The sequence below is a fragment of the Acomys minous genome (assembly GCF_964271855.1).
Source record: "Acomys minous genome assembly, chromosome: 9".
NCBI lineage: Eukaryota > Metazoa > Chordata > Mammalia > Rodentia > Muridae > Acomys > Acomys minous.
In genome coordinates, this window is record NC_140490.1 from 59,776,954 (window position 1) to 59,789,351 (window position 12,398).

Consider the following 12,398-nt stretch of genomic DNA (forward strand, 5'->3'; position numbering starts at 1 on the left):
CAGGCCCTCCACAGGCATTAAAATCAGGCACGTGGAGGGTCTGAGGACATACTTAAGGTGGTTATGACTGGTAAAGTTTTACAATATTATTTTAGTGAAGAAAAAGTTTCAGAGGTGAATACAGAATATGACTATACGTATGTGGCTGGCTACCAAAGGCCAATTTACTTTCTTGGCTTGGTTTTATGAGTGTTTCTTATTGCTTTGGTTTTTTAAAATGAACTAAAAATCCTCAGGTATGTCAAATTGTTATCAATGGTTACTACAAATCTGAAGTGATGCTCTTGTTACAGAACGCAGTGCCCAGGAACACACTGGCCTCACCGAGCTCAGAGCTCAGGTCCTCTGTGCCTGTGGGGTTCTAAGCACTGTGGTACTTACTCTCTGACCAAATGAGGACCAAGTGTCCTAAGCTCCACCTCTCCCCCGTCTTTTCCTTCCTACGGCCTCTCTCATTTCCTCAGAGGCTTTGTAGCATGTAGGGGCTGTGAAGCTGTAACAAGACTCACCGTGACCCTTTCACATGCTGGAGAAGGAAGTCTGCATGAAAACGTGGGACCAACGGGTCCTTCTCCCCGTGCACGATGAGGGTAGGGCACTGGACCAGGGGCAGCAAGTGGCGGCAGATGTTACCTGAGATGAGGAGCACAGGGAACAGCCTTAGCACAGGCACTCTGCGGGGACGAAGGGGAACTCTGCAGAGACTTTGGACCTTAATGCTCCCCAAAGGCACCAAAGGCTTCATCTCCAGAGAGGCGCCATTAGGAAGTGGTGAAGGCCTCAGGATGTGGCCTTGTGAGACATCCTTAGTCACGGGAGACATGCACTTAAATCAGATTGTGAAACCCTAGCCTACCCTTTCTTACTTTCTGTTCTTTGACTTGGGAAGTGACTGGCTGCCTCACCACAGACACAAAGCAATATGACCATATGCTCATGGGCTGGACTGTCCAGAACAAGCCAAGGTATGCCTTTTCTATTGTCTTAGGTGGTTTTAAATCTGCGGACACTCACGTCCCTCTGCATTTTGGCTTCCCTGTCAGTGGAAGCTGGTTTGATCTGGAGTTTCTTCCAGTTTTAACATTCTTAGGCTTCTCTCCTCTATTTCTGTGCTCTGTCTGTGTTGCTGCTGTACTAGTAAACTCAACAGTTTTTTCTGAGTCAAATTCATTATTCATGTAAAATGACAGAAAAATCAAATAAGCAAGCAAAACCTCCACAAGTCTTATATTGCAAAGAGATGGCCTGTCAGTCACATGGATGATAGCTGGCATTTGAAGCCTTTTCCCTTGAGATTGTGTCTCAATGGCTAAAGCCTAGCCAGTCCTTGGTGTGGAGACTTCACACTGAAGTCATCCTGACATAGGATGCAAGCTACTCCTCCGTGCTTGTGTCTTAATGACACTCCTGACGACCACATCTTGGTGGCTCCTTGCCAGCTAGAGCTTCCGTCTCAAGCAGCAATAATCACAGTTGCCGTGGCTGTTGCGAGGCTACACATATGGTCAGCTGTATGGAAGGTTCTAGGTGTCTATGCCACTAGCTCCTTCCTTCACTCTTCTCCCATCTCTGCCTGTGCTATAGCACTGAGCTGGCTGGGATCCAGTGCATGAGGCACTACCCACTGGGCACCAGGCCTCTGCCCTTCTCTTGGGCTGGGGGTTGTTCTCCACCAAGGGAGAGTGACCATTTGACTGGGTCTCTGAAGCTCTCCTCCTCAGTCACTGGGCAGCACATACCTGCCAGCTGTATGAGGTGATATTGATGATGCCGGCTCTACAACCGCTTGCTGTGGCAGGACCTGTTAATGCTTACAGCACTTACTCTTTTTGGTTTTGTTTCTGTTTTTTGTTTGTTTGTTTGTTTGTTTGTTTTGTTTTTGAGACAGGGTCTTGCTGGACTGGTACTCACCATGTCTGGTCTCAAACTCACAGATTCACCCGTCTTTGCCTCTGAAGTGTTGTGATTGAAAGCACACACCACCATGCCAGGCTAGCACGGACAGTTTAACTCATTCAGTGCCAACAAACATTTATAAATTAGGTACTTTAAAAAAATACATAAAAGTGATAGCACTTTCATGATAACTAGTGTGTATTATTCCACTTAGTCCCCACAGAACCTCTAGGAGTAGGTAGTAGTATGTTCTTCAGAAACCGAGTCACTGCTCAAAGCCATCCTGGCAAGCCAAGACCTCAAACTCAGGCCTAGGTGACTCCGCCCTGTGCAGTCACCCATGCTGGACCAAGTGTCTGTAAACCTGCGCACACAGCCACGAACAAAAGACTCCTATCAAGTCAGGGAATACAGCCGGGAGATGAACTACATCCTGCTGTCAGGTGATTTCCATATTGGATTCTCTGTATCACAATGTGCTTCTGAATTGTCCATTTAACACTATTTCCACCTCTTCACTGCCTTCTTGCACCACGCTTTGCACTTTCATGGGGGAACTGTCTCATATCATTCTAGTTTTGTTTGTTTGTTTGTTTTTAAGAACACCCCCCTCCATTGTTTTAAGGTGCAAAGAAACACGTTTTAAAGATTTATTACTATGCATGGAAACTGCATTTCAACAGGACCACTGTAAGGCGTGGATTTGTTCTTTTGAACATAAACCAGACATGTGACATTTCCAAAGCCCCTTTCATTGCAAAAGTTTACAGATGCTTCATGCTGGAAAGGATTACCTAATAGATTAAACTGCCCCTTCAGACACAAGCATTCTGTAACCGAACTTCTCCAGGCTTAAATCTTAGCTACTCTATTCTTGCAGCAATTACAAAAATAAAAAGAAGAAAGAGGGAACTAGAGTCATTCCACGTAGCTTGCAGCAGGTTGGATGTTAGCATTCCCCACAGGCTCTCATGTAGAGCGTGTTCCCTCCTGCGGAGCAGACAGAGCAGACAGGAGGTGGCGGAACCTTCAAGAGGTGGGGCCTAGTGAAAGCACATAGGTCCAGCTTATTCCTCTTTCTCATCTTTCCCTTACCAAGCTCTCCTCTCAGGATTCACGGCACCACCAGCCTTAAAGGCAGTCATGGACCAGAAAGAACTAAGTCACAATACACTTTCCTTCTCAGTAAGCTGATTGTCTCATGTGTTTGACACAGTGACAGAAAGCTGACTAAACACAGAGCTATGTATACACTTAAAGAGGTTAATTTTGTTGGAAATCTTATTAATTTTTCAGATAAACAAAAGGAGATATTTATCCACAGCTAAGGTTCTATCACCTGGTTCTGAAGCTGGAAAGAGAACTCAACAGTCTCCCCCACCCCCACCCCCATGCCTACCCCCTGGCTCTGCTGGGGCTGAAGACCATGGATGCAGAGATTTCCTCCTGCCTTGTCCTAGAAGTAAGATGAGTCCCAGGAGGACCCATGCAGACAGGGGAAAAAACTCTCTATGGTGGCTCTCTTTCTAATGAACCTCCTCTTCAATTAGAAAGTATAGACAGAGGTTTCTGGAGGTTTCTGCAGCCACACATGCAAAGGACTTGAAGGAAAACGAACGCTGTAAAAGCGTCAACATGAACCTTTATTCACATGGTCCTGTCTGGCCTTTACACTTATTATACGAGGACTCATATGGTGTATGATAACCAGTCTCTGTCTACACAATAACAGTGTGAGGATAACGGCTGCATTTATTCATCATGGAGGAATGCTGGAAAGCCCAGGGAGGAATTCAAGCCCTGCAATTAGCAAAGGAACCATTAGTCCATGCAACGTACCATCCGGCAGATGCTTAAACTGGCTTATGCTGTCCACCCACTTCTCACAGGTTTTGGCAAGGTAGTCATATCCATATAGGGCTTCCAGAGGTTTCCTTGCCTTCTCACTCCATTTAGAAACATCTCGGATACCTGGAAAACCAAAGTGTGGACAGGAATGAGTCTAGTCTCATACTAAAGTATTTTCTGGAAGTAACCTCAGCCCAGGCCACCTCTGGGCATCATGTTCACTGTCACACCTGCTGGGAAGACCTTTCCCAGTACCTACCTGGCTCACTCACATCCTCTAGCTCCCTACTCAGATGTTAGAGAGCCTCACCCCACCCACATGCCCTCTGTGACTTTCCCTCTCCATCTGCCCTGCTTAGCACTTATGGCCACTTTGCAGGGCCTTGTTCCTGATTGTCCCGCTTCCCCTAGGGATGCATGCCAGGTGCAAGGGTTTTTGCTCTAGGCTGGACCTGCACTGGAATAACATGATAAATCATTAGTGAGTGAATGAAATCAGACCTGAGTTGAATGTTTTCTGCTAAAGACAGTAAAAGGAAACATTTTTCTAACTAGTGTCTCTGGAGTGAGAATGACGTTATAGTTTACTTTTGGTTCCTAGAATGTTTGTATAACAGTTTCCTCCAAGATTGAAGCATTTCATCCTGGAGAAAGCGCCTTAAGCAGGAAGGTAAACTATTCAAAATACCTTCAGGAAGTCCCTGAAACTGATCAGATTAACCAGGTGCCTACCTGCCAGAGTAAGCAGAGTCCATTTCAGACTAACGAAAGCTGAGCTGCAAAGAAGAACCTCAGAGAAAAGCTGCGAAAAAGACTCCGAGACTAGGCCAGTTGCCTACAAGGAGCAAAACCCATCCCAATTGCATGGAAGAGATTTGAACCAACTGAGGTGCTTGGAAAGGACACTCCCCAGCCTGCTGAATTACTCATGGGCTGTGCAGTGTGCTCCAGGTCCCCAGCTTTGTGAGTGGTCACCCATACTGGGGAGGACTCTGGTGATGCAGTTGTCTTGGTGTCATTTCTGTCCCTTGGAAAGTGATATATTGGTATAAAGCTCATGGTTCACCAGGCTGGACTTTAGCGGTGTCCATACTTTGGTCTGTCATGGAATCTGTGTCTGGGGTGAGGAGACCTGTGTATTGCATCTCCCCAGGAACTGTTTTGTCACACAGCATAGGGGGAAATTGTTTCTAGGAACCCCTGTGTGCTCCAGACCCTCTGGATGCTCCAGCCCATGACGCAAAATGGTAGAGAATGTGCACAGTTCCTCCCACATACTTAAACCAGCTCTACATTATTTAATTTCAACTCATGTAATTTAAATGCTATATAGGAATTATACTATATTGTGTAGGGAAATCATGACCAAAAATGTCTGTATATGTTCAAAGCAGAGGTAATGTATTTTTCAGCCATTTTGGCCATGGTTGATTGAGCCACAGATGCAGGGAAGGGTCAGCTTTTTAGAGAAGTTTTTCTGGTACATTGAGAAACAAACAAATGGTACACGTAAGTTCTTCTGTTGAAGAAATAGGTTGTAGAGATAACTACTAAGTCTAAACTATATTATAGGTAATTAATTCATAACCTCTACTTCCTCTTCACCCTCCCCCCCTCCAGAGTTTCTCTGTGTAGCCTTGACTGTCCTGGACTCACTTGGTAGGCCAGGCTGGCCTCGAATTCACAGCAATCCACCTGCCTCTGTTTCCTGAGTGCTGGGATTACAGGAGTGTGCCACCACGCCTGACTAACCTCTACCTTTAAAATAATGCAAAAAATGTGATTTACTCAGCCTGATCTTTTCTATATTTCCTTAAGCACTGTGGTCAAGATCCTGGTGTTCCTGAGCATATTAAACGCTGTGTAAGAAAGCGTTTAGCACATGCACTGTTAAAGGACACACCAGAAAGGTCAGGTGACATCAGTACCACACACTGATGTCAGATGGTAATTTCTGCAGAGTACTGACAGTGGCCAGCACCTGGCGTGCTCTCAAGGTATCCTGGGTGAATGGACATACCCAAGCGAGGAAATCATTGTGATTTACAGCTATACTGCCTTCTGAAGAGGTGCCTGCCTCTAGCTCTGAAGACTGGTCTAGATATCCAAAGGGAAGCCAGGGTGAGTTGACTGCAGAGACTAGAATGGTTGAACTGTTGGGCAAACAGAGAAAAGACTTCAGGGAGTGGTGTGGTGAGATGGGTTAAAAAAACAAGAGGGAACTATCAGGAAGAGGAAGATTTCAAAATAAGGAAAGGGGAATTGGGAAAGCGGGAAAGGGAAAGAAGCTAGCAAGATGTGAAGGAAGCCGGAGTGGAGGGGGGGGGAGAGTTCAATGGTAAAACCCCTAGCACATCTCCTATTCCCCCAAATACAACAACAACAACAGCAACAACAACAACAACTTAAAAATTGGTTGTGGGTACCTACACTGCAGACTACCTGGCAGACCACACACTATGAGGGGCCATCTTGCAATAGAACAACCCTGTCTTCCATGGAATATAGTTATTTTAAAAAATTCTTTTCTGGGGGCTTAGTGGTTAAGAGTACCAGCAGTTCCTCCAAAGGGCCCAGCTTCTACTCCCAGCACCCACATGGCAGCTCACAACCATCTGTAACTCCAGTTCCAGGGGACATGCTGCCTCTTCTGTTCTCTGTGGGCACCAGGCATGCACATGGAGACACGCATGGATGCACAACACTCACACACATAAAACTTTTAAAAGTGTGTGTGTGTGTGTGTGTGTGTGTGTGTGTAGGGATTGTATGTTTGTGGACAGGTGCACCTGAAGGCCAGAGGACAGTACTGCGTGTCATTCCTCCTCATACACTGTCTCCCCTGTTTTATGAGATAGGGCTCATGGGTTAGGCTAGGCTGGCTGGTGAGGGAGGCCTGTCTGCTTTTACAGCACTAAGGATGCACCACTACACTCAGCCTTTCACATGGGCACTAGGACTAGAAGTTAGGGCCTCATGCTGGCATGGCAAGAACTTTACCAACTGAGCTTTCTCCCCAGCCCCACAAAATACAATTCCCGTGCCTTAATAGTCATAGTAACTAGTGAATATGTGTGAGTGACTCCGTAAGAGATAGCAAACTCTGACAACAAGGCCAAGGAGGGAGGGTGAGTTGGTGGTGTGTGTGTGTGTGTGTGTGTGTGTGTGTATGTGTGTGTGTGTGTGTGTGTGTGTGTGTGTGTGTGTGTGTGGCAGTCATCAGTAAGAGGAGCCAAGGTCAATCTGAGTTCATGCTCACTGTTTCCAGGCAAGAGTGACAAGCTGTCACTTGTCATATGGTCTGTGAAGCCAGCAGTCATCAGTTTCATCCACTGGGGCTGGTAGAAGTGTCTCCACCAACATGAGGTAAACCAACCATCCACGGGTAACAGAGTGCACAAACTAGCAGGCAGATTTTCCCAACAGCATCTGTAAATATAACTCATGGGTGGAAACCACAAGCAGCACCATGAAAGAGCCTTCGCAGTGCGGTGGACAGGAAGGGAAGGCAGGGAAGGCAGTGCATACAAGAAATCACAAGTTGTATGGCCTGGTGACAAATCTATGTTGCTTGGGAGCATAAGCCTATGTGACCAAAGCTCAATGAGGGGAGGTGGGGTGAGCGGGGATGGAGCACAGGGAGGAGCTGGAGAGAGGCAGAGGGAGCACAGGGAGGAGCTGGGGAGAGGCAGGGGAGCACAGGGAGGAGCTGGGGAGAGGCAGGGGAGCACAGGGAGGAGCTGGGGAGAGGCAGGGGGAGCACAGGGAGGAGCTGGGGAGAGGCAGGGGGAGCACAGGGAGGAGCTGGGGAGAGGCAGGGGGAGCACAGGGAGGAGCTGGGGAGAGGCAGGGGGAGCACAGGGAGGAGCTAGGAAGAGGCAGGGTGAGTTGGGATGAAGCAAGGATGTCAGCAGCATCTGTCTGGGAGGCTCCAGCAGGCCCACAGATAACATAGTTCAGGAATGCCAGAAGAGCTGAATTAAAATGACTAAATATTATATTTTTAAAAACCAATGAGGAAAAACATGTTCCTTGTGATGTGAAGGCCGAGAGCTTTTGAGAACCCAGAGCTCAGCACAGTGTCCCCTGCTGAAGCACACGGACTGCTGTGGGAACAGCGCTCGGCCCTTTAATACACTGACTTTACGTAGAGTTTTGGAATGAAAGGTGCCTGTGAGAATTGTCAGATCTGCATGAGTCTTCAGGCAGCCTCCCAGATGAGGAGGCACAAGATCTCAGGGCAGGGAAATGTAGCTGCTGCCCGGGAAGCCAGAGGTCTTATAAACAGTGCTTGAAGCAGAGGCTTGGAAGTCAGACGGAGTGGGTAGGAGTCCCAGCTCTTAGATTTACTGTTGTGTGAAACTAGGTAAGTTACTTAACCTCTCTGTGCTCATTTCCTAATCAGAAAATATGAATTATATTAACACTCTGAAATAAAGAGTAAGCAACTACATGAAATTTGCTGATAATAGTGCTTGGCATAGAAAACATACTCAAAAAGATCATTTGCATTTATATATTTACTTCTGTTAATTTATTTCAAGAGGGAGCCATTTCTGTCCCAAAGCATAATAACTACCCAAAATTAGTAATTATGCTTCATAGGAAAATGCCCAGAGTAACCAATTGAATCAAACTGTTTGTTGATTCAAAACAGAATTTGGATCCCCAAAAAATTGATGTGTCCCCTCTCTTCCTTTTAGAACATAAGAGCCATGTTAAACACTATAACCATAATGAAAACTAATTAAGCTAACTCAGTAAGCACCAAGAAAGTCTACTAAGTGCCTGTCCCCACCAATATAAACTTGGATAATGTGGTGGTTTGAATGAGAATAGGCCCTAAAAACTCATATATTTGAACACTTAGTCCCCAGCTAGTGGAACCCTTTAGGAAGGATTAGGGGTGTGGCCTTGTTGGAGGACGTGTGTACTTGGGGTGGCTTTGATGTTTCACAAACTCATGCTATTCCCAGTTAGCTCTTTGTGCCTCCTGCTTCTGGACCAGATGTGAGCTCTCAGCAACTGCTCCAGTACCATGCCTGCCTGCCTGCCTTGCCCCTCGCCAGATGTGAGCTCTCAGCTACTGCTCCAGTACCATGCCTGCCTGCCTGCCTGCTGCCATGCCGCTGGCCATGGTGGTTGTGAACTGGAACCCTCTGGAACCCTGAGCCCCAAATTAAACACTTTCTCCTATAAGTTGCCTTGGTCATGGTGTCAGAAAAATAATGAAGACAGACGGAATATGGCTTTCATCTTAAGAGCCTTACAGCCAAGACCTTGCAGACGGAATCCATGGCACAGAACCTGACCCTGTCACAAGAAACGCTGCCAGGACTCCTGGTTTCTTGAAGCCGCAGAGCTCTGAACTTTACAATGCTGTGCTCTCCGATAATGACATTTATTGCTAAGTAGGCTCAGTAAAAGAGACGGTAATAACTACCGTAAGCCAGAACAACCAGAATACACTGTAGTGGGACTGCCAGCATCGCTCCTCACTGCGTGAAGTGTATTAAGTAAACCAAGCACACATGGAACGCAGGGATGGTTTGTTATCTGGGTGTAATACAGCAGCACCAGGTGTGGCAGAATGTTTCAGGATTCTTCTCACCCTGGCACACAATTTAAAGCTTAATGATTGATTTCTCTGGAATTTTCCATGAAAGATTTCGGAGCATAGCTGAGTGAAGCTACAGAAAGCAAAGCCAAGGTAATAGGTGGCTGTGTTCCAGTCTGAACCCAGTGTGTGCTATGCTTCCGGGTGAATCATTTACCAGGGTAAGACATTTAGCAAGAGGAATAGGCCAAGAGGAAAGACTGAGCTCAGGTTTTAGACATACGGAGCTATCTGTATGGCAAGCAGATAAGAAGAATGAAACAAAGAATCCAATATGTGGGGCTCAGAAGCCAGGAGAAGACAGAGAAGGGCACAGAGTGAGCACAGAGCTGGCGTGGTGGAGTGTGCTTGCAGTCTAACTACAATGGAGGCCGAGGTAGGAGGCCTGCTGGAGCCCAAGGGTTTGAGGCCAGCAGGAGCAACACACTGAAATGCTGTCTTTAAAATTGGGGGAAGGGCTGGAGAGATGGCTCAGTGGTTTAGAGCACTGTCTACTCTTCCAGAGGTCCTGGGTTCAATTCCCAGCAACCACATGGTGGCTCACAACCATCTGTACTGGAATCTGATGCCTCCTTCTGGCCTACAGGTGTACATGCAGATAAGATCAGTCATATACATAAAATAAATAAATCTTTAAAAAAAAAAAAAGTGGGGGAAATGAGGCTTGTGGGATACGTTGCTCAGTACAGGGCTTGTCACACAAGCTTGAGGACCCGAGTTTGATGCTTAGAACCCACATAAAAAAGCCTGAATGTAGCAGTGCACACTTGTAATCCAGGTTCTGAGGAGGCAGAGACAGGCAGATCCCTGGGGCTCCCAGGCCAACCAGCCTCATCTAAGCTGGGAACTCCAGGTTCAGTGAGAGATCCTGTCTCAGAAAACAAACCACACCCCAAGTAGACCACTAGCCTCCACGTACGTGGGCACATACACACGCACACATGCCGGTACACCTACACACACAGACACACAGACACACGCACAGTGAAAGAGGAAAGGATCAGAAAAGAAGGATGACACTTGAGGATCTCAATGACACTGCCCCACGTATCAAAGCCAGAGAGCAAGCAGGGAGAGGCCATGGAAACAGTGGCCAGAAAGCTGACCCAGAGCAAGCCTGAGAAGAGGGTGTGAGCTGGACCACGCACAGCCCGAGACTGCTTTCAATGGCCACAGAGAGGGCGGCAGGCGAGCACAAAGCAGCCAAGGGTTTGGTTACACGGAAGGCACTGTTTCCACTGGACTGCTGGGTCAGAGGCCACCTTCCAGGATGAGGAAGTAGCAATGGCAGTTTGGGGTGGGGTGGGGAGGGAAACGGAGATATCCCAGACAGTGAGGAGTATTGTGGGACTGAGAGAGCTTTTACTTTGTTTCAGAAAGCAGGGAAAGAAAGTCCGAGCCGTGGTGATAGGAAACTTATTCTACAGGGACTAAGGCAAAGGAGTAAAATTTGCCCAGGACTAAGTACTACAGTGTGGGCTGTGCAAACAGGGTCCACGAGGCTCATGGGCTCAGGGGCACCCTCTCAGAGGTGGTACCCTGGGAGCTGGGTATTGGGGTGACTACTGAGAAGGCAGCTCGTCAGTGAAGGATGCCCACAGAAAGATAGAGACAGGACAGTCAGAAGGTGGAGTGGAGCCAGACTGGCGGGTACCGGCAAAGCTGAGTGGACTTCTTTGAAGTTTCTAAAGGTTTTTTTTTTTTTTTTTCAAAGTGGGAGATGGAATCACTTGATTTTTGCCTTACAAAGGATTTTTTTGCTATGGAGGACAGACTATCCCAAGAAGCCAGGGTTCTGAACTAGGAGGGTGAGGGGGATGGTGGCAGTGGGAGATAACACTCAGGAGTCAGTGTGTGGCATCAACAGAACCAAGTCACCCTGGGATGCAGAAGGAAGAGGACTGAGCCCTCCAGGGAGGCGAGGGCGGTCAGCTGAATGACTGGGGAAGGGCAGTGAGTAGAGATGGGGGCGGGGTTCAATTTTAGAGCAAGGTAGTCCATGTCCCAGGGTATAAAATAAACCTTCACTTAAGAGACCTGGAACTGTTCAAATGTTCCCCAAGTCTAGAAGGAATTAAATACTAGTAGCAGGAAGAAATCTAGGAAACCCCAAGTATTTAGAAATTAAACATTACATTTCTAAAGTACCTACAGGTGAAGGCACAGCCTGAAGAGATACTAGAAAAGATATTTTGAAACATCTTTTGATGAGTGAAAATGTAACACAGTAAAGTTTGTAGGTGCTGTGATGGCTAAACTCGGTTGTCAATTGACTGTATCTGAAACCAACTAAAATCCAAGCTGTTAGGGACTCCTGTGAGGGATTTTCTTAATCAGATTATTTGAAACAGGAAGACCCATTCTACACATCAGTGGCAGCTTCTGATGGTAGCCCAGATAAAAGGGCAAGAAAGAAGGAGATTTCTTTTTGCCTGCTTGACTTTACTCTTTCTGGCAAGTCCATCTATCCTGTTGCTGGTTGTGTTGGCTCGTTTTATGTCAACTTCACACAAGCTAGAGTCATTTGGGAAAATGGAACCTCAGTCGAGAAAATGCTCTCACCATATTGCCTGTGGACAAGCCTGTGGTACGTTTTCTTTATTGATGGTCAATGTAGGAGGGCCTGGCTCACTGCGGATGGAACCCCCCGGGCTGACTGAGCAAGCAAAGAGAAAGGAGCAAGCCAGTAAGCAGCATTGCTCCAAGGCTTCTGCTTCAGCTCCTAGCCCCAGCTTTCTGCCTTGAATTCTTGTCCTGATTTCCCTCAGTGACGGAGTGTGACCTGAAAGTTGTAAAGTGAAATAAACCATTTTTTCTTCCTACTTGCTTTTGGTCATGGTATTTTATCACAGCAATAGGAACTTGTAGTGGAAGTTTTGGCTTCTTTAAAAACTCAGTTATGTTATGTAAATATGTTTTAGTTTTAATTCCAAGTGTGGGATATGAAGCTGCCTTAGTTTGTCTATAGCTGATAATTGCCTCACATGGCTCAGAGAGGGGGAGTGGTCCTTGCCATCTGGAGTTAGTGGAATTCTGA

The 12,398-nt window shown here is 46.8% G+C and overlaps 1 protein-coding gene across 1 annotated transcript in view; it reads right to left on the reverse strand.

The window, feature by feature from the left end:
• The window catches only part of BPHL (biphenyl hydrolase like), a 34,875-nt gene that overhangs the window by 7,728 nt on the left and 14,749 nt on the right, over positions 1-12,398 (reverse strand). The window contains exons 5-6 of the mRNA XM_084796214.1: positions 3,736-3,867; positions 510-633 (exon numbers count right to left, since the gene is read on the reverse strand). Of these exons, the coding sequence (XP_084652340.1) occupies positions 510-633; positions 3,736-3,867 (256 nt within the window). The remainder of the gene's footprint in view (positions 1-509; positions 634-3,735; positions 3,868-12,398) is intronic.